Raw genomic sequence first — 27,365 nt, 5'->3', positions numbered from 1 at the left:
AATTCCAGTAAATCACGGATAAAAGACACCCACGAGGTAAAGGCAGAGGATCTTATTCCTTGCCAACACACACAAGAGTGAAATGGAACTCACGAATTAGCGGAGGTGACCTAGAAGTAGTGTACACCCCTCTCTATCAAGTATAAATTAAAAGCATGTCCACCATCTATCAAAGCATAGTGTGAACCTTTAAATAAGGTATGTAGAAAACTGTATCTATTCATTGGTACACATTGATCGATTTCAATAACACAAAATATATGTTAGGAGCGCATGCGTCATGTTGATCTTTATTTTTTTACGGGGTTTATATAAAAAGCTTCTTGAAAATAAACGTTAGTTGTCGACGGCCCGGTGTCATACAAAGATTATTAGGCCAGCCCCAAGCAATACAACAATAATGTTAAAGACGTTAGTTCTAGGTATGTTTATGTTGATTTATGATATACGTCTACTATTATACAGTGTAGACATGCGTTTTATATGTGTTAGTTGTGACAGCCTTGCAACATTGAATTTTTCGATTGTTCATTTTTCGGGCAATATTTATTTTTCGGCTAAAATGTATTCGATTTGATTATTTTTTAAAACCTAGATAATATCAAAGGTAGATATTCTCCAGGCTTGGTTTCAATCGGATTAGGGTCCCACAAAAAAGATTTTATGTGAGACTATAGGTAATACTGGCTTTTTGTTTCAGTTTTATATCTATAAATAAGAATCATCTTTTAATTAGTTAGCACTCCGTCATCTTTATGCTCAGGAGAGCCACGGTGGCTCAGTGAGTGGGATGGTGGCTCGCTAACCGGAGGTCCCGTGTTCGGTCCCTGCGTTGGCCGAGAAAGTTCATCGGTATTTTCCGACGTGATTCCCCCTTGTCAGTGGTTTAGGACGGAGGGTATGGCAAGGGACAACGCATAGTCGTTCGGATGTGATGAAAAACCCAGGTCATGGCGCCGCTGTCAGGGCAAAATTTCCCCCATAGCACACTGTATGACGTATGCCCGACTTCATTAGCCCAACCGGAACAGAACAGTAGCATGAGTGGGACGTTAAACCCCACGTTAAGGTCCAATCTGACGATGTTATCATTGCCTTGGAAAGAACCCGTCTCTATCACCGTTAATCTTAAAATATTAAGTGCAAGAAATTTCACACGAGCCGCCGTTATCTTTCAATATGTATTGTAAATAACGTTACAGGAGCCGCCGCTATCAAGTTTAATTAACTTTAAGGAACAATCCTTATCTTTAAATAACAAATGTAAAAAAACTTTACAGGAGCCACCGTTATCTTTAAATATTAAGTGTAAATTTCATTGTTGAAGTTTTATATCTATAAATAAGAATCCTTTTTTAATTAGTGATATTTAAAAATATCTAAAGTAACTTTATTGGAGCTGTTCTTATCTTTAAATATCTAGTGTAAATAACATTAAAAATGCCGGCGGCGTTATCTGTGTGTAGCTTAAATAACTTTATAGGAGATGACACGATTTTTCAATGTCTAGTATAAATAACCTAAAATATTATTTTTGTTTAATTTGTAAGCCGACATAATCAACCATTCCAATATTATTACCGACTAAAAGGGGATAATAATAACGAAATAAGTCGGTATGATACGTATGTTTTAGGCTCGGTTTTGTTTTTGCGGCGTTATCTCGACTGTCCCTAAATTTAATGCTTCCATGTCCTATGTTTCGCTAGGGTTAGGGTTAGGGTCCTGTAAACGCCTCGTGTTGGTCTTTATGACCCCATGATGGAGGTCATAAATTTACCAAACGGTAAAAACGGGTTGCCGTTTACCCCCTTATAGGTCGATTTATTATACCCTTCTAGACGGTAACAATATTTGATCGGGTGACATAATACACGCTTTAAGATGCGTCTTTGGTTTCGACCTCTCCATCGTTTATCAGTTTCACATTCAATATGAATATGAGCCAAAAGATGGTGTCATTCCCCTCAGTATCTCCCATAATGTATCTTTAATCTTTAAAGTTCTTTATATTCAAAACGAAAATTATGCATTGGGTATTTATCCCTGAAGGATTTCAACATCTTTTCAATTAAAAAATTTGGAGATTATCTTCTTTTCAATTAAAAAATTTGGAGATTATCTTCTTTTCAAATAAATCTTTAGTGAAGAGTAATCAAGTGTATCCCTTACATTTCGATAAAAATATATACAAAATTATCACTCTACCATTCAAATAATGTAATGGACATAGAAGCGAGTAATTCACAACAGGGGCGTGTATTTTATGTTATTTTGATATCGAAATGATGATGAAGTGAAATGAATGGGGGAAAAAGTTAATCCAAGACTGAAATGGTTTAGTGAATATATATATAATTCAAGTCAGGCCGTATATCTTTTCTATGCGACTATTTATCACCAGAGTTTGGCGAAAATATGAGTCTTTATTTGAATAAAAAATAAACATCTTAGGCCAAACAATTTTATTTTTTTAGTTCTTCAGAGTCTGGGTCAATAAATAACCCATTCAATTTGTGTGTTCGATGTTTTGTTAAAATTTCAAAACTTAAATATTTTGAACTAAAATCGTTTTATAAGAGCAACTACTTACATTTGTTTTTAAATTATTTTTTTTCTTAAGAAATTGGACGCAAATTCTTTAATTTGTGTTCCCGAAGAACATGAATTAAACTTATGGTAGCCTTATTTTGAAAAAGATTCAGATAATATTGTATATTCGTCTAACCAATATGATATGGTATAAAATGCCAAACGTAGTGGATTTTACACTTGTATTACTGTCTCACAAAATGCATAGAAATGAGTTTTAACTTCCTACTTTTCTGCAAAGACTGGGCTATTGAACATACACCATACAGTATGCTACGGCCTACTATTATTTTGAATATCAACTGCCAAGGGATCTTTTACATTTACGTCAAAATGAACATGGGACCTCTATTTTCATATCATCCATGCGACACTGTTCCTTGCCAGGCCCTCCAACCGACAATTGGAAAGCGCATTGTAAAATCAGGGGAAATTTTCTCAGTCAACAACGGGATTGAACCTTGGACCTCTTGGTTATATAACCAACGCCCTACTCACCGAGCCACGGTGGCTCTTTACATTCTATAAATACAGAAATATTTATAGAAAAAAGAAAAACACAATCTTAGCTCATTTTGAACCCATGCAGATACAGTATATTAGGTGATGGAAGAAATTCATATTCCATTTAGATTACTCCCCACTAACAACATTGGTATGATTTCATAGTCTAAAAAAGTGTGATTTGTTTCTTACGTGATATTTATAATAGTATCTATATTTATAATAATATTTATAATATTATCTTTAATATGTATATTATCTATAATACTATCTATAATATGTATAATATTATCTATAATATTTATAATACTATGTATACTATGTATAATACTATCTATAATATGTATAATACTATCTATAAATACTATCTATAATATTTATAATACTATCTATAATATGTATAATACTATCTATAAACATTATCTATAACATTTATAATACTATCTATAAATACTATCTGTAATATTTATAATACTATCTATAATATTTATAATACTATCTATAATATTTATAATACTATCTATAATATTTATAATGCTATCTATGATATTTATAATACTATCTATAATATTTATAATACTATCTATTACTATCTATAATATTTATAATACTATCTGTAATATTTACAATACTATCTATAATATTTATAATGCTATCTATGATATTTATAATACTATCTATAATATTTATAATACTATCTATAAATACTATCTATAACATTTATAATACTATCTATAGTATTTATAATACTATCTATAATATCTGTAATTATTTATAATATTTTGTAATTGTTCACTACCAATATACATAAGTATTATATAAATATAGTATGGGGTTACATCCTTTATATACTAAACAATTTATATACAAGAAAGAATGTCCTTGATTTCAATATACCTTTACATACTATAGTAGCTACATACCTACGTATCATTATTTATTTACATATACATTGACCATATCAAATTGATTAATCTATAGAAGATTTTATTAAATCTACCTAATTCTAAAAGGAAGGTCAATCACCTTGACCAAGGTGTTCATAAAAAAGATGTATTAATCCATCTTGACCAGAGCTCCACACAAAAACAACTCTATCTATTTTGTACAGCATTAGTTCGTACGGGGCAATAAGGTACGACGGCTACTTATATTTGTGTATATTAAAATCCCACGGAAAATATGAAATAATATATCCCATAGAGTAATAATTATAAAACAAAATATTCTCAAAGTAATATGAAATAAAATATCATCAAAGTAATAATACTAATATGAAATAATAATATGTCCTCAGCATCTTTAAACTAAAAACGTATAATTAATTCACATAACTATTTCATGGAATTGACTGTTTTTGATTCCAGGAATTCCGCAGTTTTAATGTGTTTTTTTTTTTACAAGATATCGCTAAATAACATAGTGTAAAGGAATATAATTGAATTGTAATGATAAATCATAATTTTGTGTTCCAACAAAAATATTACATTTTGAAATTTGAGAATGTGTGAATATTATGGACGTTCTTTTCTTGTTCAAGTGTCGTCTTCTTGGGTTCTCGTTAATACGCTCGTAATTATGAAATGTGTGGTGCTCCTGCGTGAATCTGAAAACTTGATATAAATAATCAAACGCTTTTAAACCCAACCAGCAGTATATAAATATAAATAGTCTTAGCCTACATGATTCAATATATATTCAAATTGTGATAGTAATAAGGTAGACAAACAATACACTGACCAACACCTGGACATTCACCTTAAGGTGTTATATTATAGCATGAATACATTTGACCTTTCTCCCTGATATCCGGAATACTATTCATTAAACATTCCTTATTGAAATACATGTATTTGATTCACTTTTTACTCTAAAATAACAAAACTTCTACATTGGTTTAAAGAAATGTTTTTATTAATCTTCCGAAAGTTAACAACCCGAAATGAATTATTGATAAATAACAAACATACAGTTATACCAGAAACACGTTTTGAAAAGTAAAAGGGGAACAATCTATATACACAATAAATCAGTGGATTATTTCTAAATTTATTTCGTTGATGTAATATTTATTTCAAACTATTTTCAAGCATGTTAATAACTATAAAATGACCCCAAAACACTATTAATCATTTGTCTGCGATATCACCTCGGAGGAAGCGGGCGTAAAATACAACTAACTAACAACAACAACAAACTATTATTCATCCTCATTACTGTAATGCGAAAGTTAAACAAAGTATTATCATACATTTAAGAAATAACAAGTACAGATTCTTCTGAAATTGCGGGGTATATTGACAAGCATTATTCATGTTGAATCATTCTATTGTGTTAAATTGATCTTTTTGACAATTTTAAATTCCCAGTGTTTGTAAGTAGTATAAAACAAGTCAATAACAGATGGTTGCCAACATAATGTATATTTTTGAGGAAAAAAGAAAAGCTGACATAATAACGTGAAGAATTTTTGTAACACTACCAAATATAATAGTATGATGGTAACTGTTATAGGGAATATTGAAACAGTTTATAGCAGTGGTTCTCAACCTTTTTTTGCCGACGGCACACCCTGGAACACATGAAAAAATAATGTCACACCTGGCTGTGTTGCGGTGGCTTTTGTTCGCATATTTTTAAATCAAGGTTAAAATTGAACTTAGCGAAAATAGCAGTTTTTAGGTTTTAAACAGGCGGAATTGACAAGGGCAGATTTCGAGATTCTGTCCATTGACTCCTATTTCTGGTTCTCTTGTTCACAATAATTTGCTCCAAGCAATGACTTCAAATGCCCGGATATTGATTCAAATTTTCAAAATTTTCTCAGGTTGCTCAGTGTTATAGCTACTGTCCGTAAGGTTCACATAAATTTAATAACAAAATCAATAACAATCATCATATAATGACATAAATTTTTATGTCAACTTGAATTAGACTGCTTTCAGGCGAGATAACGATCGGCGAACAAATATATAGGCAATACGATCTATGTTCTACCGGGACGCCCAGTGTTATAGCCAGTATTTTGTTGACATTCATTGTGGGGTGTGATTGTGATGGCGCCCTTGATTTGGAACCACCCCACCCCACCCCCTATTCCCAGACTCCAGATCAGCTACTGGCCCCTAGAAAACTATCATCGGTGGTGCTCGGCCCCTGACTGCGTCACACGTATTAGGGACATGTGCATCAGTCAGTCGCATTTTTACTAAAGCCCCCCCCCCCCCCAAACAAAATCATTATGTACGCCCCTGCATTCAGCACATTACCTCCGAGAACTTGACGAATAAAGCGGAATTCTTTTGTATATATTAAAGTTTAACAATTCAGAAAATTATCCCATTAGCACTGGACGAATGTGACATAATTTATTTTACAACTTAAAGGAGCATTTTGTAAGATTTAGATAACAGCTGGCCTTTCTTGCAATAATAGTTCAAAATAGATAATAACAAATGGATATATTGAAAATTTCAGTCAAATTACTTTATTCTGAGCGAAGCTGGTAATGTGTAATAAAGGAAATCTCGATTTTCTATTTCTTTTCGTTAACCCATTAAATTGCGTGGGTGGTATACGGTCTAATAAAATTGACATCTAACCACCCGGTAATCTATTTCATATATCACTTAAGCCAGGAAAAATTCCTTCATTAGGCAGATTTAGCTCTTACATAATGCACCTTTCCAGGTCATTAAAAATGTGCCCCATTTTCTGTTTGCTCATAGTCACATAGTCACATAGTTAAAAAAGGGAATGCTTCTTTAATATACACGTTTCTTACAAATGGGTTTAATATGTTAAGCGTCCATTTAAAATCTATTAATTTCTGACAACTGCAGGTTTTAAATGAGTTGCGGAGAAAAGGCTGTCATTAAAAGCTGGCGTCAAATAAAGCAAACAAAACCTTCCATTTACAAATAAACAGGAAGCAATCAATGAATTTATTTGTTTAACTACATATTTGTGCTAATCGCATATATCTTATTGTATTGAAATATACCGGTTAATTTATATATTAGACTACAATGGAACTCACGTAGATATTTATTATACCTTTCTTATTTTTCTGTCAAAAATATTGATGTTACTTATTTTTATTATAAACATAAGCCATATATAAAGCGACAAGAAGGGTACGGCAATACAATCACAAAACCACGTAGTAAAGGGATACATTTTCCGCTAACACTCTTAAATTTTAAATTTGACATCCGCAACTTAAACCATCCGAGAGCAGTTGACGAAGAAAACTTGATTGACAAAGCGTCCACCATGTCTTCACTTTGTGTTCTGTGTAATTATTGTTTTCACGGATTAATTAATTTCATGTGAGGATATTGTAAACTGATCGAGTTCTCGTCTAAATGTCTACTAATGTTACGATGGAATCGTTATAGGGTATGAAACTGCATGTAGCAGGTTATATTTGCTGTCTCTGGGTGACTTTACTGGTTTTGTTGTCGAACGTATGTTCCTAAGTATAAAGTGTATGGTTTTGTTGTCTACTTATGTTCCTTAATATAAAGAAGTGAATGGTTTTGTTGCCTACCGTATGTTCCTAAGTACAGTGCCGGACTGTCATTGACCAAGGCCCACACAAGTACCCGCCGAAGGCGTGTCACGAACGCAGTCCGAGGGAGTCTTTGGGGCTCTCTCTCCCCCCCCCCCCCCAGGAACATTTTTAAAATTGACAACCGCAAACACATTTTCCAAGCATTTCAGACCAAAGAAGAAAAAGGCAAATGTTTGATTTCCTGATACAATAAGATAACAGAATGACCTAAGAGCACTATCATTAGATAGTATAAAGAAGTGTATGGTTTTATGTTTTATCTGTTACTTAATATTATGGAACACCTGGTGGGCCAATCAGTTTGCATCCTTGTTTTTGTTGTCAACCGAATGTTCCCAAGTGCATGTCTATCTGGTGCTAAATCTTATGGAACACCTGGTAGACCCACCACGTCAATTTCGTGTTTTGGTTGCCAACCTTATGTTAATGTATGGTTTCCATCTTTACAGAGCTCTAGCTTTTGCCGCTGATTACCCATTCCTAGAGATCTACTTTAAAGGACGTATAACATATTCTTTGGAACCATATAATAACCGAAATGGTTTTAAAAGCTCCTATTAATGTAACATGAATGTATATATTAATTTATATTCAATTGCTAAAGAATTTATTGAAATTTCTAATCATTTATGTTGGTGAAATATATGTGAAAAGTACAAATTGAATGACAGTTGTTGAGGCCTGATATGCACGTTTATTTTATTATTATTTTGTCGTTTGTGAATCTGTCATTACTATTGTCTTGTAGGATATGCTTTTCCTTGTTCATTACAAATGGCGCCCGAAATCATAGAATGTTCAGTGTGTCTTAAATACTGAATATTAGGATCCGATATTTTCACGGCAAGTTAACAACTTCAATATAGATTGAAATGGGCCAATACTGAATTCTAATTAGCATTTATAATTTCAAATATTGTGGATAATATAGAGTTGGAGGTTTGGTTCCTTTAGTGTATTTTTTTGTTTGTTACTTAAAATCTTAAAGAGCACAGGACGCCACTTCGCTGCTAGGTTGTCAACAATGTGTTTAGTTTTAAAGGGACAATAACACTCTTGCTGGCTTGATAGCCCCAGAAAATAAAAAATAGCGTTATTCTAAGTACTAGAAGTGTTAGTGTACCTGTTGTGTAAATTATCCATTAAATCCTATTTTACTTGTCCAAAGGGTTCAAAAATATTTTTAAATCCAAGTCACATTTGAAAAGTTTTACGTCAGGCTTTTCAAATCATTTAGTTGAATTTTTCCAATTTTTTAAATTAGGTGTGTTAAGATGAAATTTGTATCATCAATTAATTGGAATATTGTAAAATAGTACAATTTGTTGACCAGAATAAAGATTGGGACATATTATTCAGTTACAACAAGAGTGGTATTGGGTCTTTAAGTTGAACACTGTTCGAATTTTCTTTTGTGCTTTACATACAGTCTGGAGGCTCAGTGATGGTTGGGGGGTAGGGGTGGGGTTCATCAAATGGACACCAAACCAAACCAAACTTTTCTATAGTAAAATTTTGCGTAGAATATTTTGCCGAGTGGTAATCAGGTCAAAAGGTCGAATTGTCCGTTTTTGCATTAGGAAAATTTAAAACAATAAATGCCAGCGTAAAATATAAAAACTAAAACGAAACCTGTTCTAATTAATAATAGGAACATTTAAATTTTATCTTTAGCTGGTCTTAGCAACGAACTTTTACTTTGGAAGATCGAAAAATATCTTGCTTAACAGAACCAAAACACTTCGAAACCTGTTTTTAAAATACGTAAAAACTGTTAAATCAAAATCTCTCCAATTTAGTTTCAAAACTATTGCTATACATAATGAAACTAGTTGTCCGAAAAACAATTGAATAGTTTCATGACTGGAGTGATATTTTCGACCATTTTTAGCATGTTTTCATGATACAAGAATGGCTGCGCATTCATTTTCAGCGCAAATGACCTCATTTGACCTTTGACGCCGAATATCTCGAAAACGCCCCAACGGTGGACTGATTACTACTCAGCATCGTATTGGGTTTTGTTTTGTGCCCATTTGATGGACACCCGCACCCCATCCCCCGCGCACTGAGCCGCCGGTCTATTACGTTTTGTTACCTACTGAAAAATTGTTTGTTTTGTTTTGGAATGAAATGGTGTTCTTCGTCCAACTAGAGCCTATGTACTTGTTAAAGATGCATTATGTAAGAGCCAAATCTGCCTATTGCGGATCTTTATTTTGGCTTCAAATGTTATATTACTATTATTTAGTTATTTAAACACATGACAAGCCTATAGTTAGCCCTCTAGACTATCGGATGGCGGAGATTTAAACGGATTAAAAGACGATCACCACTTAATGATTTAATTTAAGTCTCGAATAACAAGTACCGTTGTTACGGTAATAAAAAATCTATGCCACATCTTGTCAAAACTTTAAACATTTCCAATATATTCATTTGCAATATCTAATTTTGACCTACTATGGCAAGAACGACCAGCTCTGTATGTAAATCTCACATAATGCATCTTTAATTGAATTTCTAAGAACTATGAAAGAGTGATATTGTGATATATTATGATTTTGTTTTACAGCTGTGACGTTTGTTGCCATTTGCCGGTCTTGTACTTTTGATCAGTCTTGTAAACAAACTTATATATATGAAGCTGCTACTCTGGATCCATGCGCGTAAGTATATTTAATATTGCACTTCTGCGGTAATTTCGTGTTCAAATTAGAACTGTCAATAATTGTGTGTTTTTGAAATGATTTACTACATGCCTGTTTTTTTACATTTCTTATTTAATCTTTTCGATTATCGTCGCCCCACACCACCTCTTACAGCCCCAAAATGCTAGATATAGCATTTGCGGTTATTTAATTATGCGCTTTTCATGCCCCAGGTACTCTCCCGGGTTTATCACTCTTGCCCCCCCCCCCACGAATCTGGCTCGGGGATCCCTAAAGTCAATGTTCACATGTACTTTGGGGTCCCTATTTATTCTTGGGATCACGTCGTTTTTAATGAACTGATAAGCAAAGTCGTGTTGTAGAAAGCACCATTTACAGTCAGTTTTTCAAAAATAGAGTGGAGTCCCTTCCCGAGGCCAGGTTCGGGACCTCTAGCCCCCAGTTCGTCTCTATCAAAAGCAACAAGATCCTCCGTGCAAGCTCTAAAATAAAAATCGACAAATCCAACCACATTTTCAAATTTACATCATAAAATATGACCAATCTGATTAAAACACAGATCCTATTTCGTTTCGTTTTTTATAGTTCAAAATTTCGTTTTACTTGTCTTTACTACACTAGGATCTGGAAGAGTTGTTATATTACCGGCGTTTTGGTTGAAGTGAGGGATAAGCCAATGAAACAGGCTGTTACGGCGACTTCTTGGCGTACCATGCACGGAACTGTGGGCAAACCACTAGAAACGCCAACGCTGATTGATTAATCAATGTCTGACGTCAAAGGGTCAAAAGCCGGTCGTACGACTTGTTAGATCTTGATGTAGTGTAGGCCATCGAAAGTAAAAAAAACGAAACGAAATATAGATTTGTATTTTAATCAGATTGTAAATCTGACATGCATCACGTTAATAATTTAACGTTAAAATTGATAATCGAGATTTTGTGTATTATCATAGAAATAGTACTCCGCGACGCGGAATATCTTGTCAAAACTTCAAGCACTCATAACTTTGCTCAGAATAAAGTAATTTGATAGAAATAGTTTTCATTATCTATTTAAGAACTATTATAGCAAGAACGGCCAGCTCTTTATCTAAATCTTACATAATGCATAATAACGGCCGGAGTTCTGCTTTCAAGGAAAGTTCATTACAGAAATTCAAATTGACTGTAAAAGTTATGTTAATGATTTTGTCTGTGCTTTTACTTCATAAATATATAACAAATACGTTATTATTCTTTTGATCTTGAGTAGCTATGTTAGGAATAGTTCCTTGTGGTAGCCTTGGCCATAAAACTGCACAGTTTATTATACACAAACGTTTTTTTTAAACAAGCTGTGCACAAAAATAACTTATTGGGACTATTTAGATTGTCATTCGTATTGTTATGAAACTGATTGAAATAGGCCACATTGTTATTTCTAACGTTCCTTTTAAAAATAGCTTATTATTGCATCTTCTTTTATCATCGAAATATTATGTCTTTTTATTGAGGCCAACACCTGACTACTCATAAAATTTAATACAATTCAACGTACAAGCTGTAGGAAAGGGGATACCGTGACAATGCTTCTACCCATCCCTAAGTTCTCAAACCATATTTTTTTTAATGTCCAGACCAATGCATTATTTAATAGGGCGGGGTCTTAAGAGCAAGATCTGGCATTGAGTTGTGCGGTTTCGATTCAACACTTTTGCGTGGAAAAGCGTAGGATTATCTGTCTAACCTCGTGGGTTTTCTCCGGGCCCCCTGCCGTTGTCCCATTGCTACAAAACCCTACTCGCAAGCGAATTATTGACATAAAATTGTATCAATTGTTAGTTCCCAAATGACGTGGTTTGCGTTAAGTGGGTGTTAAACTCAACCTGCTTGTTGATTTTTTGATTTGAATGTTTATTTACAGTGCTGCCAATACATACAAAGCATGTGTAACTACAATGACGTCAACCTGTACAGATGCACAGAAAGCAGAAGGAGATTTCAAAATAGCTATTGACGAATCGGACGCCTATATAATAAGCAACTGTAATGCAGGACCTCCCCCTCTACCACCAGGAGACGGGGGTGCACGTAGGCTACTTTTGTTATATATTTAAGGGGGCACCAAGTCCGCCATTCAGGCAGCTAGAGACGTTTAATGTTAGTCTCGGACACCCTGAAACTCCTAGTCTTTAACGTACGGAGGGTCTGCATATGTCAGTTGTTATATGGATAATCAACCACATAAAACTGAACACACTGGTACGCATGGGCAATGAAACTATTTGTTGGGGAGATCCGGTCAAAAATATATGCATACAAACGAGAGATTAAAATAATTATATAATTTTATCATAGGAATATAGCAAGAATGTGTTCCCCTAAAAATAGCCCACAAATCTGTAATTTGTTTGCTTCGCTCTGCTCGGCAGAACTCGTGCCAATTTACTGTACTACATCCTACTACATCTAACATATTCTCATTTTAAACAAGCCGAAACGATTTTTGTCTAGCACCGCTCAACATAACTCATGGCAAATCATTGCATATGACATCGTGTCTCACCAATATTGGGAGCCACAGTGGCTAAGTGAGTAAGACACCGGCTCGATACTCTGTCGTTCTGATGGGAGGTCACGTGTACACATTGGTGTGCACGTAAAAGATCCCTTGGCAGTTGTAATTCGAAATAAGAGTAGGCCATAGCGCCGCTGTCCGGGCAACATTCATAGCACACTATATGGCTTATGCCCGTCTTCATTAGCCCAGTCGGAGCGTAGGACGTTAAATTCCATTTCATTTCTCACCAATTATTGAACTCTAATCCACATCCACGTCCATGACGGCATATAACATGACCAATGTGGACATACAGAAATGTAACGGCTTGTATAGTCAGTCATATGAAGTGTTCGGTAAGTGTATGATTAACAGTCTTTTTATACTGGCGTATATCGATGCATACAGTAATACGGAGCTTGGTTTTGGGGTTTATGTTATCAATCTTATAAATTTGTCGTTATTATGTTACGATTTTAATTTTAATTTATCCACACTACACGAAGATCTGGTTGCTTCTTTACCAATTTTCTGTTTTCATCCAAATCCAATTGGTTAAAATCGTTTTTGCGCAAGTGATGATTGACAGACAAGAGGTTAGGTCAGGTCAGAGGTCACTTGAACACAAATTGCTTACAGGTGTATGCTAGACCTTAAATGTAAACAGCACACACAATGAAAATGGCATGATTTTAATATGATATTATGTATTTTATTTATATTTACAGCAACTAATTGTTACAGTGCAACATGTGAAAGCACTTACATGGCAAATGTCGCACAGGGGGATGCGTGTGCGTAAGTATACAGTAAACAACCTTATCTAGATACATGGGTTGTATTCACAACAACCATATCTAGATACAAGGGTTGTATTCAAAACAACCATATCTAGATAATATTGAAGGTAGTATCCATCTGATGACCAAGTTAAAGTGTCATAATTCTATTTTAAATGGCGCATAATTTGCTAAAGCTGTATCGGATGATTCTTTAATCTGATTTTAAAGAAATATAAACTATGACAGTCGAGGTCAAACAGTCATAAAAAAAACTAAACTTATGGTTTACTGGATTAAGCACTGGTCCTTGCAAAATCGAAAAGCCCTTTGGTGATGACAGTTAAATAAAATCCATGATTGGAATATGAACATAACAGGTATACGTACGAATTGAATTTCAAGTTGACAAGTCCATTTAGATTAAAAGCATTTTGAAAAAGTTGAGATTCCTCGCTGATTTCTGATAACCCGAAATGAAATGAAATGGGGATTAACGCCATTCTGATCTGCTCCGATTGGGCTAATGACGACGGGCATACGCCATGCAGTGAGCTTTGAGGGAAATTTTGTGCCCGGACAGTGGTTCTACGGTCTACTCTTATATCGCATCCCAACTGCTAATGGATTTTTACGTGCACGCTCTCCAGTTCAGCCCCCCCCCCTTCCACCCCGGAAATGAAATGTAGTTTAACCTCGTACTTTTCTGTACGAGTTGAGCTAATGAAGACGGACATACGTCATGCCTTGTGTTAAGAGAGGAACTTTTTCAGGATATCGGCACTACAGCCTGCTCTTATTTCGCTTTCCAACTATACTGCAAATGATATAGACAAGTGATGCCCAACCATTTGTTAGTTGCGACTCCTTTCCAGAAACCGTCATCGGAACGCGATCCCTCAAAGAAAACGGTTACCTTTTAAATCTCCCTTTCGCTCACCTGGCAGTACGTCAGATATAATATTTTATATACATATTCGGTTAGGTTTGTGTTGGTAGTTCAGTAAACGTGTCGAATAATTTATGTGTATATAGTGGGTAAAAACGCGAAAGATACTTATATTGGCAAATACTTATATATATAAAATGCCCAATAAAATAGATGGTCTACAAATGATTTTAAACAACCGACTATATTTTAACTTTAGTTAGATGACTTCTCAATACATTTTATATGGGATTGTCTAAATCTTTGGGAAGAAGGTGTTTCAGTGTGAAAGTAACTTTAGGCGAGAAAGCGACAATTTTCCTGGTGAAAGCAGCCGCTCTACCATAGAAACTTAGCGTCGTGAATATATATGTAGGGCATATACGGACAAATCAAATAGTATAAAAAAATCAAGCGTACAAGATAAGTGTGTTAGCTAAATGAATGTAGGTTGTAATAATATTTACAGGGTAGCAGAGACTTTCGTGAATTGTGTAGGACAGATGAAAGCTGCTTGCGGTGCAACTATTCCGCCAGAGGTTACCACAACCGAAGGAAACGCACAAGCGGCTCAATCTGAGAAATGCAGCGGACCTCCGGTGCCACCCCCACTATGTAAGTCTTGTCATTTAAAAAACAGAGAACCTGGGGCCTATTTCACGAATTTTTAACTAAGATAAAATCCAAATTTTAGTAATTTGATTGGATAATATTAGATCGATTTTAGTGCTTAGCCAATCAAAATTGGAGAATCTACTAAAATTTGGATTTTATCTTTAGTTAAGATTTCGAGAAACAGGGCCCTGGTGACCGAGTGGTCTAGAGAATACAGTTTGTCGTCCGTGTTAAACAAATTCGACTCCATGTACGTACGCAACAAGAATTAGGGATGTCTATCAACTTTATTATGTTTTACTCCATCCTTTCTGGTCAACGGCTAAAGAACCCTACTATAGTCCATAAATATGCTAGACTTCATGCTCTCTCTCTCTCTTTCTCTCTCTCTCTCTCTCTCTCTCTCTCTCTCAAGCTTCGATCATAGCATATCAGTATACTGTACAGAGATATAGAGAATGTGGATAAACAATTATTAATTGCTATCGCATGTATGTTTATGTGCTTGATGAACGACATTGTTTTATTTTAGCACCATCATGTAGTGATTGTGACTCTTATAAACCCATCATACAAAATCTAATGATGCAGCCTGGTGTCCTACCATCTACCCACTGTCCGTAAGTAGATTTTATAACATTGATCTCACTATAACCTTTGATAACATAGTTTAATTAAAATGATATGTTCTGTTTTATTCCTTGGTTGTTTATTCCGGGGATCACGTGGCTAAGTGGGTAAGACACTGGCTCGCTAGCCTGGAGGTCGGGTGTTCGATCCCTGCATTGGCCGAGATGCAGGACGGAGGGCCCGACAAGGACAGATGTCTAGTCGTTCGGATGGGACGTAAAACCGAGGTCCCGTGTACATATTGGCGTGCACGTAAAAGATCCCTTGGCAGTTGGAATTCGATATAAGAGTAGGCCGTAGCGCCGCTGCCGGGAAAAATTTCCCCCATAGCACACTGTATGGCGTATGCCCGTGTTCATTAACCCAGCATAGGAGCAGAATAGTAGGACGTTAAACCCCATTTCATTTGTTTATTCCAATTCATCTAGGTTGTTGTTTATTACAAATTTAAGTCCAATACATGATATAATGGACAGTCTGATTTAATTAAGATTATTTACATATAAAGAAGTAATTTTTTCTTTTTTAAAAAAAAAAGGATAAAAACATAAAAAAATCTTGTATATAAAAAATTCACTCTAAAAAATAAACACGGTGTTAAAATTCGCTGTCGTGAGAAGTGAGGGAAGGTCATCTTCTCCCTTAGTCATAATAAAATCTAGTTAAAACTGGACGTCCAGCTGATTGATGTTTAGTATCGTCAATGCGGGTAGAAAAAAATAGTGGGGATAAAGATTCCAGTTGCTTTGTGGATAAATAAAGTTCTGACAGTAAAAACCACATAGCTAGACCTGTGGGTTATTTACAAATTATAAACTGCTTGTTGCGAATATTTCCTTAAAATCTGTTCATAAGGCCCATATAGTTAAAAATTTCAAGTCCTTTAATACAGTTGACCCCTTTAACGTTTAAAATCTTAATCGGTCTGTATGCAGAGAATGAACTATTGACACTCCTCGAAGGACACCACGAAATAGAACTAGTGGATCTTCTGCAAAACATGTGGACCGAAGAAATTTCTACTGAGGAAAATAGTCTAAAGAACAAAGAATTCTTTACCAACATGCCCATGCGTGCTGCAGAAATGGAACGCATCCATACAGAGAGGAACAACAATTGTCAAGATACCGAGGAACCCAATTCATTCGACACAACACCATCACGCGACACTTGGCAAACGGTCCGGAATAAAAAGCAAAAACCAAGGAAGAAACCCGAGACACAAAAAAAAACACTGACAATAAAAACCCGAATGTGCGCATCCATACTGGGAGAAAAAAGGGACTCAGGGGCACAAAGAAGCAATTGCGATAAAAACCAGAATGCTACAGCCAAACTGGGAGAAAAGTGACAAGCGTTCCCAATAACAACCAGCGGTATAAAACACAACGGAGGAACGATCACACATCTCAAGCCCGGAGGCAGTCTGTTCAGAGAGACCAATCCCAACCACAATCCCAGTCCCAGCCACCACCTCACCAGTACAAGAAGAAATTTCAGCGTCACTCAAGGGACGTCCACACAATAGCCAATTTTCAGAACCAGTACCCCCATAAATCATTACGAGCTATCAACGCCTTCTGTAGGAAGCTACAACTAAAGGAATTTTTCGGTGATAGGAAAGACACTGCGCCAGAGAATATTGTGAGGAACAAAGGTCACTTCAACCCCAGGCAGGGCAATGACGTGACGCTGGACAATTTCATCGACTATTTAAACAAGTTGTCACTCCCTATAAACCGCAACGCAAAATCAAATGGGTCGAAGGAGGAACAGTGTGCTATAAATTCCTTAAAACTTAACGATACGATCGTTATTAAAGAAAGCGATAAAGGGGGTGTCATTGTTATCATGGATGTGGAATATTGGGAGAGAAACGTCCTTAAAATACTTGAAGACAAACGGGTGTATACAACCGTAGATTCGAACCATGATAAAAGAACAATGGGATTAATAAACGGCTTGATTCAAGATCACAAAAGCGAACTGACGGACAACGAAAGGATTATCTCCGAAAATTCGAGTATAAAACAAGTCAGTTTTATGGTCTTCCAAAAATCCACAAATCCAAGATGATCAAGGAGTCTATTAAACACCAAAATGCCGAATTCATCAGTGTTTTCCAGCCAGACGATCTCCCATTCAGACCAATAATTGCCGGTCCGTGCTGCCCTACTAATAAACTATCAAATCTTATTGATATCTTACTTAAGCCGTACGTGCCAAATGTAAAATCTGTTATTCGGGATGACATAGATTTTGTTAATAGATTGCCCCAAAATCTGAACGATGGCGACGTTTTTGTAACCATGAATGTTTGTAATGTGTATGGCAACATTTCCCATGACGTATGCCTTCGGGCGAAAGAATATTGGTTGGAAAAACATCCTGAATGCAGTCATGAGAGAATTTCAAACAACTTCATCCTCAGAGCTATACGAATCATCCTGACTAACAATACTTTTACATTTGGCGAAACAAATTACAAACAGATTCTTGGTATAGCGATGGGTACCAAGGCGACACCACAATTAAGTAATTTAACAATGGGATAGAGAACAAGCTAAAAGCAAAAACGATTTTTTATACAATCAGGGGGCTATAATCCAGAAAGTTATGGTCTGAAATGCGCAAATATCAAAAGGGACTGGGAGTTTTGGAATATAAAGATATGTTTTAAGTTTCATCAAAATTCGATAAAAATTGTGACCTCTAGAGGGCCCACAACCTTTGTATTACATACTTATACACAATTTGCGTACAAAGAGCGGCCATTTTGTCGGGCAGTTTCATTTCGATTTTCCCGAAATTCCCATTTAACAATTTAACCTTCATTATGGTGGAATAGTGATATATTCTTAGAATGGCATTTAGTAATTGGAACATAATCAAATAAACACACTATTTAATATTTATGGATAACAATAACTATGGTTTATTTCACTGCGACGTTTCAACAAGATTTCATAACTCTAAAGAAACAGATACCACAAACTATCTTTCTTATAAATCATGTCACCCACGCCATACCAAAAATAATATACCGTTTTCTTTAGCTAGAAAAATATGCTCCATTGTGAGATTAGGTGAGCTAAAAAGAAATTTATTGAAACAGCATTACCCCCTCGGGGTAATAGAGGCTGGGATAAATAAGGCTTTGGCAATCGATATATCAAGACATTGAGGGCTACTAAAGCAAAAGACAGTTCGGATAATAGCATTACTTCTGTCGCTACTCATAACCCCCAACATCCCAACTTCTTTAAAACAATGTACGAGAGCAGGTCGCTCTTGGCATCAAGCAACAACCTTAGAACGAAATTTGATAATGATCAATTCATTAAATCACAAAGACAGCCACCTAATCTGAAACGCCTCCTAACCAAAGCAAAATTCAATTCATCTATCACAAGGACCGGTTTTTATGTATCTAAATGCCTCGATCTTCGATGTAAATGTTGCGAACATATTACGCCAAATAACAAATATAATTTTCATAAGTTTACCTTTAGTGTCAACGACAATATGAATTGTGACACAAAAAATCTTATGTGTGTCTTGACCTGCAATGGGTGTCAAAATGTCTACATGGGGGAGACGGGCACAGTTCTACGGGATAGAGTACGCAACCATCGACGGGATTGTAATATTGAAAATGGGCCCTTATTTGTAAATAGACATATCTTTAGATGTGCACACCACCTACAAGTAAAATTCCAAATTTAACCTTTTTATAAAATGAAAGCCGATAACATCACGAAAATAGTCAATAAGTAACAATTGGCCATTAACTTCATTAATTTTCTTAAATCTATCCATGATTATCTTCCACTCATTGTTCCTAAATTGAACCCATATACAGCAGATTAACACACGCGTGTACGTGTTTTCTATTAGTTAAACATACATTATGCAAAAGATATAAAACACAAATTTATATGGAACACAATCACTGGGTTTATTTCACACTACGTTTCAACAAGTTCCTCTTGTCGTTCTCAAGTAAGTAATGACAGTATAATAGCAAGGATATAAAACACAAAGATTTCTGTGATAATACGATAGGATTTCTGTGATAATACGATAGGATTTCTGTGATAATACGATATTGTTTTAACCGGAAACCACTTTACACCAGAACTTACTAGTAGTATATTTTATTTGTACGCATGACCAAACATTATGGGGATTTTACGATGCCTTGTATTCTTTTTTTCATTTCAGTGTCCGAGCAGATCATCTAGGGTGTCTACATAGATGTGGCGCTCAACAATCTGTGATAGATGCTGTCGCCGCGGAAAATTTGATTTTTTGCCAAAGTTAATATGCTTTTCTGTTACCTTTCTTTTTCTGCTTTGCCAAACAAATTAATAAATTCAGATTAAGACAGTATCCATAATGCTGTTTTGTTTATGTACTAAAAATGTCTTGCAATATTATAATGAAACTTAATTATGTCTTGTCAATAAACACAGAAACTAGTCGGTTATTACAGACAGAACTAACCTAGTGTGCTAGTAAGGAACATCAAACCTGCAGTGTGCTAGTTATAAAAACTAGGAACATCAAACCTGTAGTGTGCTACTTATATAAACTAGGAACATCAAAAATATATCAGCCCTTTATCTAAATCTAACATAATACGTAATACATTTAAACAGCATAAATATGTGACATAGAAAGACTGCCTACTGATATGATACAACTGGGCTAAGTCTTATTAAAGGCATGATTTTATTGCTAACAATATTTTTTCCTTATCCAACAGATTATATAAAAGAAAATTGTACGATATTATATATGCATTGTGATATTGGCTTACCAGTACTTCATCTACAAAATCCAACTTCTGTTTGCGAGTAGGTTTGATCTTAAGGAATTATATGCTACTAATATATAGAAATTTACAATACAACTAACTAACAATTATTAACAAACATGTAAGTATCAAGCTGAAATGTTCTAATATAGAGCAAATCAAACTAGATCAAAATAATATATATTTATTATTAGAGTAACAATATGTGATTATCAGAGTTACTATTCAGTTTCGAACACTGACAAACACTATGCTTTGATCAAGCAAATATTTTCCAACATTGACAATGTAATGTTCAAACCACCATTTTGTAATATTGACTCATGGTATTGACACTAACATTTCTAATACAATCTAACATTTTAACGTTATGTTTTGATCAGACTCATATAAAATTAACATTAAGTTTTAAACATACTAACATTTCTAATACAATCTAACATCATGTTACGATCAGACCCATATACGTTAACATTATGTTTTGATCAAACTAACATTATGTTTACGCTCAGACTAACAAAATGTTATGTTATTGATGACACTAACAACATTTAATGGTTTTGATCAAACATCATAATAATAAAATATTATGATCAAAACCGAACACCATGTTATGATCAAACAGCATGTTGTGACCAGACTACATTTACCTATATATTTACTAAAATCATGTTATGATCAAAAGAAAAATAACATTGGCTTATATAACTAGTGATTAAATCTTTTCTGTTTGCTTCATATGTCGACCAAATTTTGCTAGCAATAGTAAGCCGAAACTTTACCGACTGTGGTATGTATTTGCATATTTAGATTTATATATTTAGATTTGGATATCAAGATAAACGTGCCATAAAACACTCTTTAAAAACTCCGATTCCATCTATTTTGTTTCAGATATGATCGAAAAATCATGATATGCAATGTTTTATTTAATATTTGAAATTTGAGTAAATCTTGAGAGTTAAGGCAATGACTCTTATTTCATAGCTGTACGTTTTTTCTGTGAGTGTTCAAAAAAGGATGTCATTATTAGAATCAACTTATATCAATTTCATTTATCGGGCCCGGGCCTTTGCCGCCGTTGTGTCCAATCATCCCTCCCCAGTAGGCCTGCACGTAAGATTAGGCGGCTTAATCGAGCGATTCTTTTGTGCCCTCCAATGAACTCCACAACAAAATGACCAATATACCCTGCATCTTGCACAACACCCGTCCCATTGATGCAATGTTTTGAATCTGGATTTAGGAAACGGAAACCACCAAGTAGAAGATAAGAAATCCATTGATAAGGGCACCAGTATGCATTAGATAATAACTAAAAGTCAAATCTCTACTGACAGGTGTAAAGAAATTCAAAATCAAAATGCTGCATTAGATTAAAGTGGTGAAATATCTTTGATTTGACTACAAAATGAATTTGTCAATATCATGTAAGTTTGATACGTTGATAAGTTTTGTGAAGTCCGTAGGTTTACCATTAGAGTTTTAGGTTCAACAGTCGGCGGGTTAATTATAAACGAAACGAAATAAAAGTAAACATACCAACTTCAGCTTTATATACCGAAATGAGAATTCAATCGAGTGGAGCATCTTCAATTCGATGCTTTAATTTTCTACTTTAACTGTGTCCTGTAGTGTTTCCTAGATTTACTAACTTCAAGGTAAGTATGCATTATAGCTTTAACTAGTATTAATACTTAATTAAAACTCACTAATCAGCATCCATGATATTTTTAACTAGTATTAATACTCAAATTAAACTCAACTAAAACTCACTAATCAGCGTGACATCTTTAACTTGTATGAATACACGTTTAAAACTCACCAAATCAGCATCCATGATACCTTCCATTAGTAAACTCACTAAATCAATATCCATTATTGACATAACACAGATACAAAAATAAGATATAAATATAAAGATATGCTAGTAATTTATCTGAATTAAGATTAAACCTTTAAGTAGAAATCAAACGGAGATTATTTTATAACTTGAACACATTTAGATGTGGCATAAGACATACTGATCTTATTACAGTTTTTGGTATATTTGTGCAGCCGAAGATTTCAGTCTCTGTGGTGAAAGATTAAGCTATAACTATTCTGCTCAATGCGACCCATTAAAACCACCAGGTCAGTCGATTAGAGGGTCGCTATTTCTGTTTAAAGTTTCAATTATTGCTTTGTTATTAATTTATGAATATATGTTTGCTCTGCCAATATTACCAGGGGCGCTTCGTCGTGTCTGTATATAGACATTTCATTCTAGGTTATGTTTAGTAATGTGCAGAATTTGATTTGTCGACTCAAGACCCACCTTCCAATCGAAACCCGTTATACAGAAAATTGTTTGATCGACTGTCTGATCAGGGTTGGGTGTATTATTGTGCTCTCGCTTCAGGTCAGATGTTAAAAGCGGCGAGAACAAAATCTTATTTTCGGAAATGTTTGACATGACGGTGTTTGCTATCTGACTAAAACGTCTTATTATCTCATTGTCTTAGTGAATTTTGTGCACAAAGTTGTCTGTGTTTACCGAAACTACTACATCGTAGTTTCACCAGTCAGTGCGACGCGTGTCCATTTCTAGTCCACATAGTAAACATTGTTTTACATGAATATAAAATCTAGTCTTTCTTTTCTTTCAAATATCAAAGTCCCACCACCTCAACCAACCGATGGGAGCAGCCCACCCCCAGTCCCACCACCTCAACCAACCGATGGGAGCAGCCCACCCCCAGTTCAAGGACCTCAACCAACCGATGGGAGCAGCCCTTCACCGGGAGCTCAACCATCTGTAAATAACGACAAAAACAGAACGCCAACATTAGGTGAGTAATATTTTATAGTATCTTTAAAAGACAAGCGGTGGAAATGAAATGAAATTGGGTTCTTCTCCGGCTGGGCTAATGAAGAACGGACATACTCCATACAGTGTGCTATGAGGGGATTTTAACCCCGATAGCGGCGCCACCACCTACTCTTACATCAAATTCCATCTGCCAAGGGATCTTTTACGTGCACGCAATGTGCACGCTGGACCGCGTGTATTCGTCATTTATCACTGACAAGGGGAACCACGCCGGAAAATGCCAATGAAGTTTTCGACCAACGCAGGTATCGAACACGGGACCTTTACGTTAGCGAGCCAACGTCTTATTCACTGAGCCACCACGACTCCGCAAAGACAAGAGGAAATAACAGAACTGGTACCAATAATCTTTTCCGGCATTAACGCCCATTCGACACAAACCAGGTCATTTCGAGACTTTACTTCATGTCTCGTACAATCTTTAGATCGATACCCAGTCACTAAACTCAATGACAGGCCTTGTGGTCTAAAGCGCACGTAGTTTAGTTCTTTTCGTGGATATAATATTAAAGTACAGCAAATAATGCGACATGTTTCCTAAAGCAACCAAGAAGCTTACTTTTTGTCAATCTGTTTTACAGAGAATTACGAAAGTCTTCTAATATCTCTGTAAAAGAAGACTGCCTTCAACACGTGCCGTCACAGCACGCGGCGTAAATCATTGGCTGAATGGCGCGTGCATTGTTTACATAAGGCGTTACTGCTTTGGGCAGAATGCTGCCTTTTAGTCATTTTAATACCCATTTACACTAAATAGGAAATACTTTTTACCTACAAATACGTCAAACGTCTTTATTTATTTTTCTAGTACATCAAAAAATGTTTTAGAATTTAATTTGTCGGTGGAAAAAAGTTAATATTTGAGACTCATTAAGTCCCATTGATGTCATCCTTATCAGTGATTGTAGCGGCCTAGCGAATATTCACTGCTGATCAGTGCGACTTTTTGTTTTTAAATTAGTTATTATTCGCGGAGAAAATGGGGGGGGGGGCAGACTTTTTAATAGGCTTTCCCGAAGATCGGAATTCAAATTGGTATGCCCTTATGACCCCCCCTCTCTCTGCATCTCGTCGTCAATAATAATAATAATAAAAAATCGAATATTCTTTCTTTATTGTAGGTCCAGTTATAGTTGTGATGATCACGACCTTGTTAGCGGCCTTCTTCTGTTCAAAACATTGATTTAATAAATCGAATACACCAGTAACAATACACAAAATGGATTACATCTACCCAACCATTCAGCTTTTATTGTACCAAACATGGTTAGACTTTTGATTCTTGACGAACTTTCACGTCATAGGAATCAAACAATCTTTTTAAATCGCAGTTCTTATTTCGTTTTTTTTTTAATAGTTAAAATTTTATTGACAAAGAACAGTTTTTATTGTTTGGTGTCGGTGATTAGCTAGTGACATGACCTGTTTACTTCACCTTTATTTGCTGTGTGCATGAAATTCTGGAAGACACCTTAAGAGTGGAAGAGAACAGCACAAAACATGATGAATTATGAATTATTTGCGTAATTGTGTCGAGGTTCACCTATGTGATCCTAGGCGTGATCTATGACACAAGCTGCTCAGATCTGGGTGGAGTGGAGGCCATCGAAAGTATAAAGACGAAAAGTTGAACGCCATCTAAAACCCCCTCATTTGCAATGTATAACCCTTTTCCAAATCTAAAACATTGAAATTTTAATCAACGGAAAGCCAAATCTAAACCTTTGCAATTTTAATCAACTGAAAGCCTAATCATGTGACAATGAAGGGGCTGGTCCCCTTTGATCCTAGGTTAAGGCCTTTGGTCTTGTTCTAGATTATAGCATATCTATAAATTGCTAAATTGTTGTAATTCCGTCAGTAAACTGTAATTGGCTAAAAATTATTATTTCATTGATTCCATGTGTTAATTTGACTTGCGGGTCGACAAGCTTACATGGTTACAAATTTTACGTCTATAGATAAAGTCCGTATTGAGGTAACACAGATTTTATGTTCTACTGTCGACACGGTATCCCAATATTTAAACTAAAACTAATAAACAAGTCTATTTTAATTCCGCTTAGTTTGACCTGTTATTAATAGATATAACACATCCTCTGATTAATTTATCACAACCACTCAATTATGAAATTTCTTATTGGTGGCTACTTTAACTGTGTAATCTATGCGGGCGTTTATATATTTATTTTCTTTGAGTGTAAAATACATAATTAAACGGGGGGTTGGATGGCTGAATGGTTAGCGTTCGCGCGCTGTATCATTAAGTCTGTCATTGAGTCGACTGGCGTGGTTTCGAATCCCCAGTTGTACGTGGCAAGGAGTAGGGTCGCCTGTCCAACCTCGTGGGTTTTCTCCGGGACCTCCGGTTTCCTTCCACTGCTAAAGACCCCTACGCGCAAGCGAATTATGTAAATAAAATTAAACCATATGTTAGTCCCGAAATGACCTAGTTTGTGTCGAGTGGACGTTAAACCCCATTTCTCCCTCTCTCTCTCTCTCTCTCTCTCACATAATTAAACCGAATCGCTTTGTCTTCGGAAAATGGCAGATTAAATTACAATGTATTTATCAAGATTTTAAAGCAATTCTAAATACATTTTATGGAAAAGCTTCGGGTATACGCTATTAGAACTATTGGATTTTGAATTTTACACTCACTGTAGGATTGATTGGTTGCCATACCCAGGTTTGAACTATAATGACGTTAAACATTTTAAAAAACTTGTTTATATTAATCAAATATATATAATAACATTTATTTATGTTTAAAATATATTTATTGTTTAAAATCTCAATTTTATTTTTCTTATCAAAAATCCCTTTTATACTATATATTTATGAATTTGTTGAATAAAATTATCTGCGGCAGTGAGTATCTTTGTTATGAATTTAGATAAAGCTGGTGTATGTGCTTGAATGCGTTTGTTTTGCTGCCCCAAAACACATGTCATCTAAATCCTTTAACAATTAACTCCAAGTGATTCTCTAGCCTGGTTTCTTCCCCATGTCAGTGGTGCAAAACCCGGGGGGGGGGGGGGAGGGGGGCTGGTATGGAAAAGCGTTTAGTCGATCGGATTGTAAGATTATCGTGTACTGGTTGGCGTGCACGTAAAAGAAGCATTAAACGTCTAAGAATTGTTGGAATTCGGTAAAGTAAAAGTCGAAATGCCGTTGTCGTCAGAGGATATGCTGGGGAGGGTAGGTGCGAATAAAGGCTGTATTGGGATTTGACGGCTGAACATTCGATTCAGAAAATTGTATCTTTCCTCTGGTTGCTTTGTCCGAAGTCTGCTGTTTGTTGAATGTTCAGCTGTTGTCATCCAGGATTTCGAACGATTCTATTTTTGGAAATCTATGAAACGACTGGATGTTTTTTATTTCTTTGTTGGAACTTCCAACTGTACATTTTCACATTTTATAACAATACGACTCGGTATTTAGACCCTCGCCTCCCCCCTCACCCTCCCATGAATGTACTTCCTTCCTACAAATCAAAAAGAATAAACGAAAGCAATAACAATATATTTCGACATATTTACTGTCAATTAGAAGACCAAATGGCTCTTTTGCAGGTTGAGTCTTTGACCATCTGGAGGGCAAAGTCCACAACATAAAAAGCCTAGCTCCATTGGGCGTAGAAGAAATGTGTATTGAGCAATGCCCCAGATCACACTCCAGCCCCGTCATACAAAAATTCCTCGATCCACTCATGGAAAGGTCATGCAAATTTCACGATACCGCAGTAATGTCCTTTGAATATAAAAGGTCAGCTTTTTATATATATTAGAACGGAAATGGGGGCAGGGTGTTTTTTTATTATGGGTTATCAACGTT

General features: G+C 35.4%; 1 protein-coding gene across 3 annotated transcripts; it reads left to right on the top strand.

The window, feature by feature from the left end:
• Window positions 1-305: 305 nt before the first annotated feature.
• Window positions 306-26,403, top strand: LOC126824642 (uncharacterized). 3 transcript variants are annotated; one of them, XM_050553938.2, is made up of 11 exons: window positions 306-422; window positions 10,248-10,341; window positions 12,250-12,416; window positions 13,614-13,683; window positions 15,062-15,207; window positions 15,740-15,827; window positions 20,062-20,156; window positions 20,606-20,696; window positions 22,695-22,789; window positions 23,356-23,487; window positions 24,650-26,403. In XM_050553938.2, the coding sequence occupies exons 1-11, from the start codon at window positions 401-403 to the stop codon at window positions 24,709-24,711; spliced, it is 1,062 nt and encodes a 353-aa protein (XP_050409895.1). In that variant the 5' UTR covers window positions 306-400; the 3' UTR covers window positions 24,712-26,403. The 3 variants fall into 3 exon arrangements, with proteins under 3 accessions (XP_050409895.1, XP_050409893.1, XP_050409894.1); XM_050553936.2 differs by having other exon boundaries at window positions 23,314-23,487; XM_050553937.2 differs by lacking the exon at window positions 306-422 and adding an exon at window positions 7,232-7,393 and having other exon boundaries at window positions 23,314-23,487.
• The last annotated feature ends 962 nt before the right edge of the window (window positions 26,404-27,365 follow it).

Source organism: Patella vulgata, chromosome 6 (genome assembly GCF_932274485.2).
Source record: "Patella vulgata chromosome 6, xgPatVulg1.2, whole genome shotgun sequence".
Classification (NCBI taxonomy): domain Eukaryota; kingdom Metazoa; phylum Mollusca; class Gastropoda; family Patellidae; genus Patella; species Patella vulgata.
Note: the sequence above shows the minus strand (reverse complement) of the source record. Positions and strands in the feature narration are given on the sequence as shown.

What these genes read in the sequence shown, in the direction of transcription:
- LOC126824642 (XM_050553936.2), top strand. Translation starts at nt 401, where the DNA reads ATGTTAAAGACGTTAGTTCTAG. An exon ending in GTTAAAGACGTTAGTTCTAG is followed by an intron (nt 423 to 10,247) that starts GTATGTTTATGT and finishes TTTGTTTTACAG; the next exon opens with CTGTGACGTTTGTTGCCATT. An exon ending in ACCAGGAGACGGGGGTGCAC is followed by an intron (nt 12,417 to 13,613) that starts GTAGGCTACTTT and finishes TTATATTTACAG; the next exon opens with CAACTAATTGTTACAGTGCA.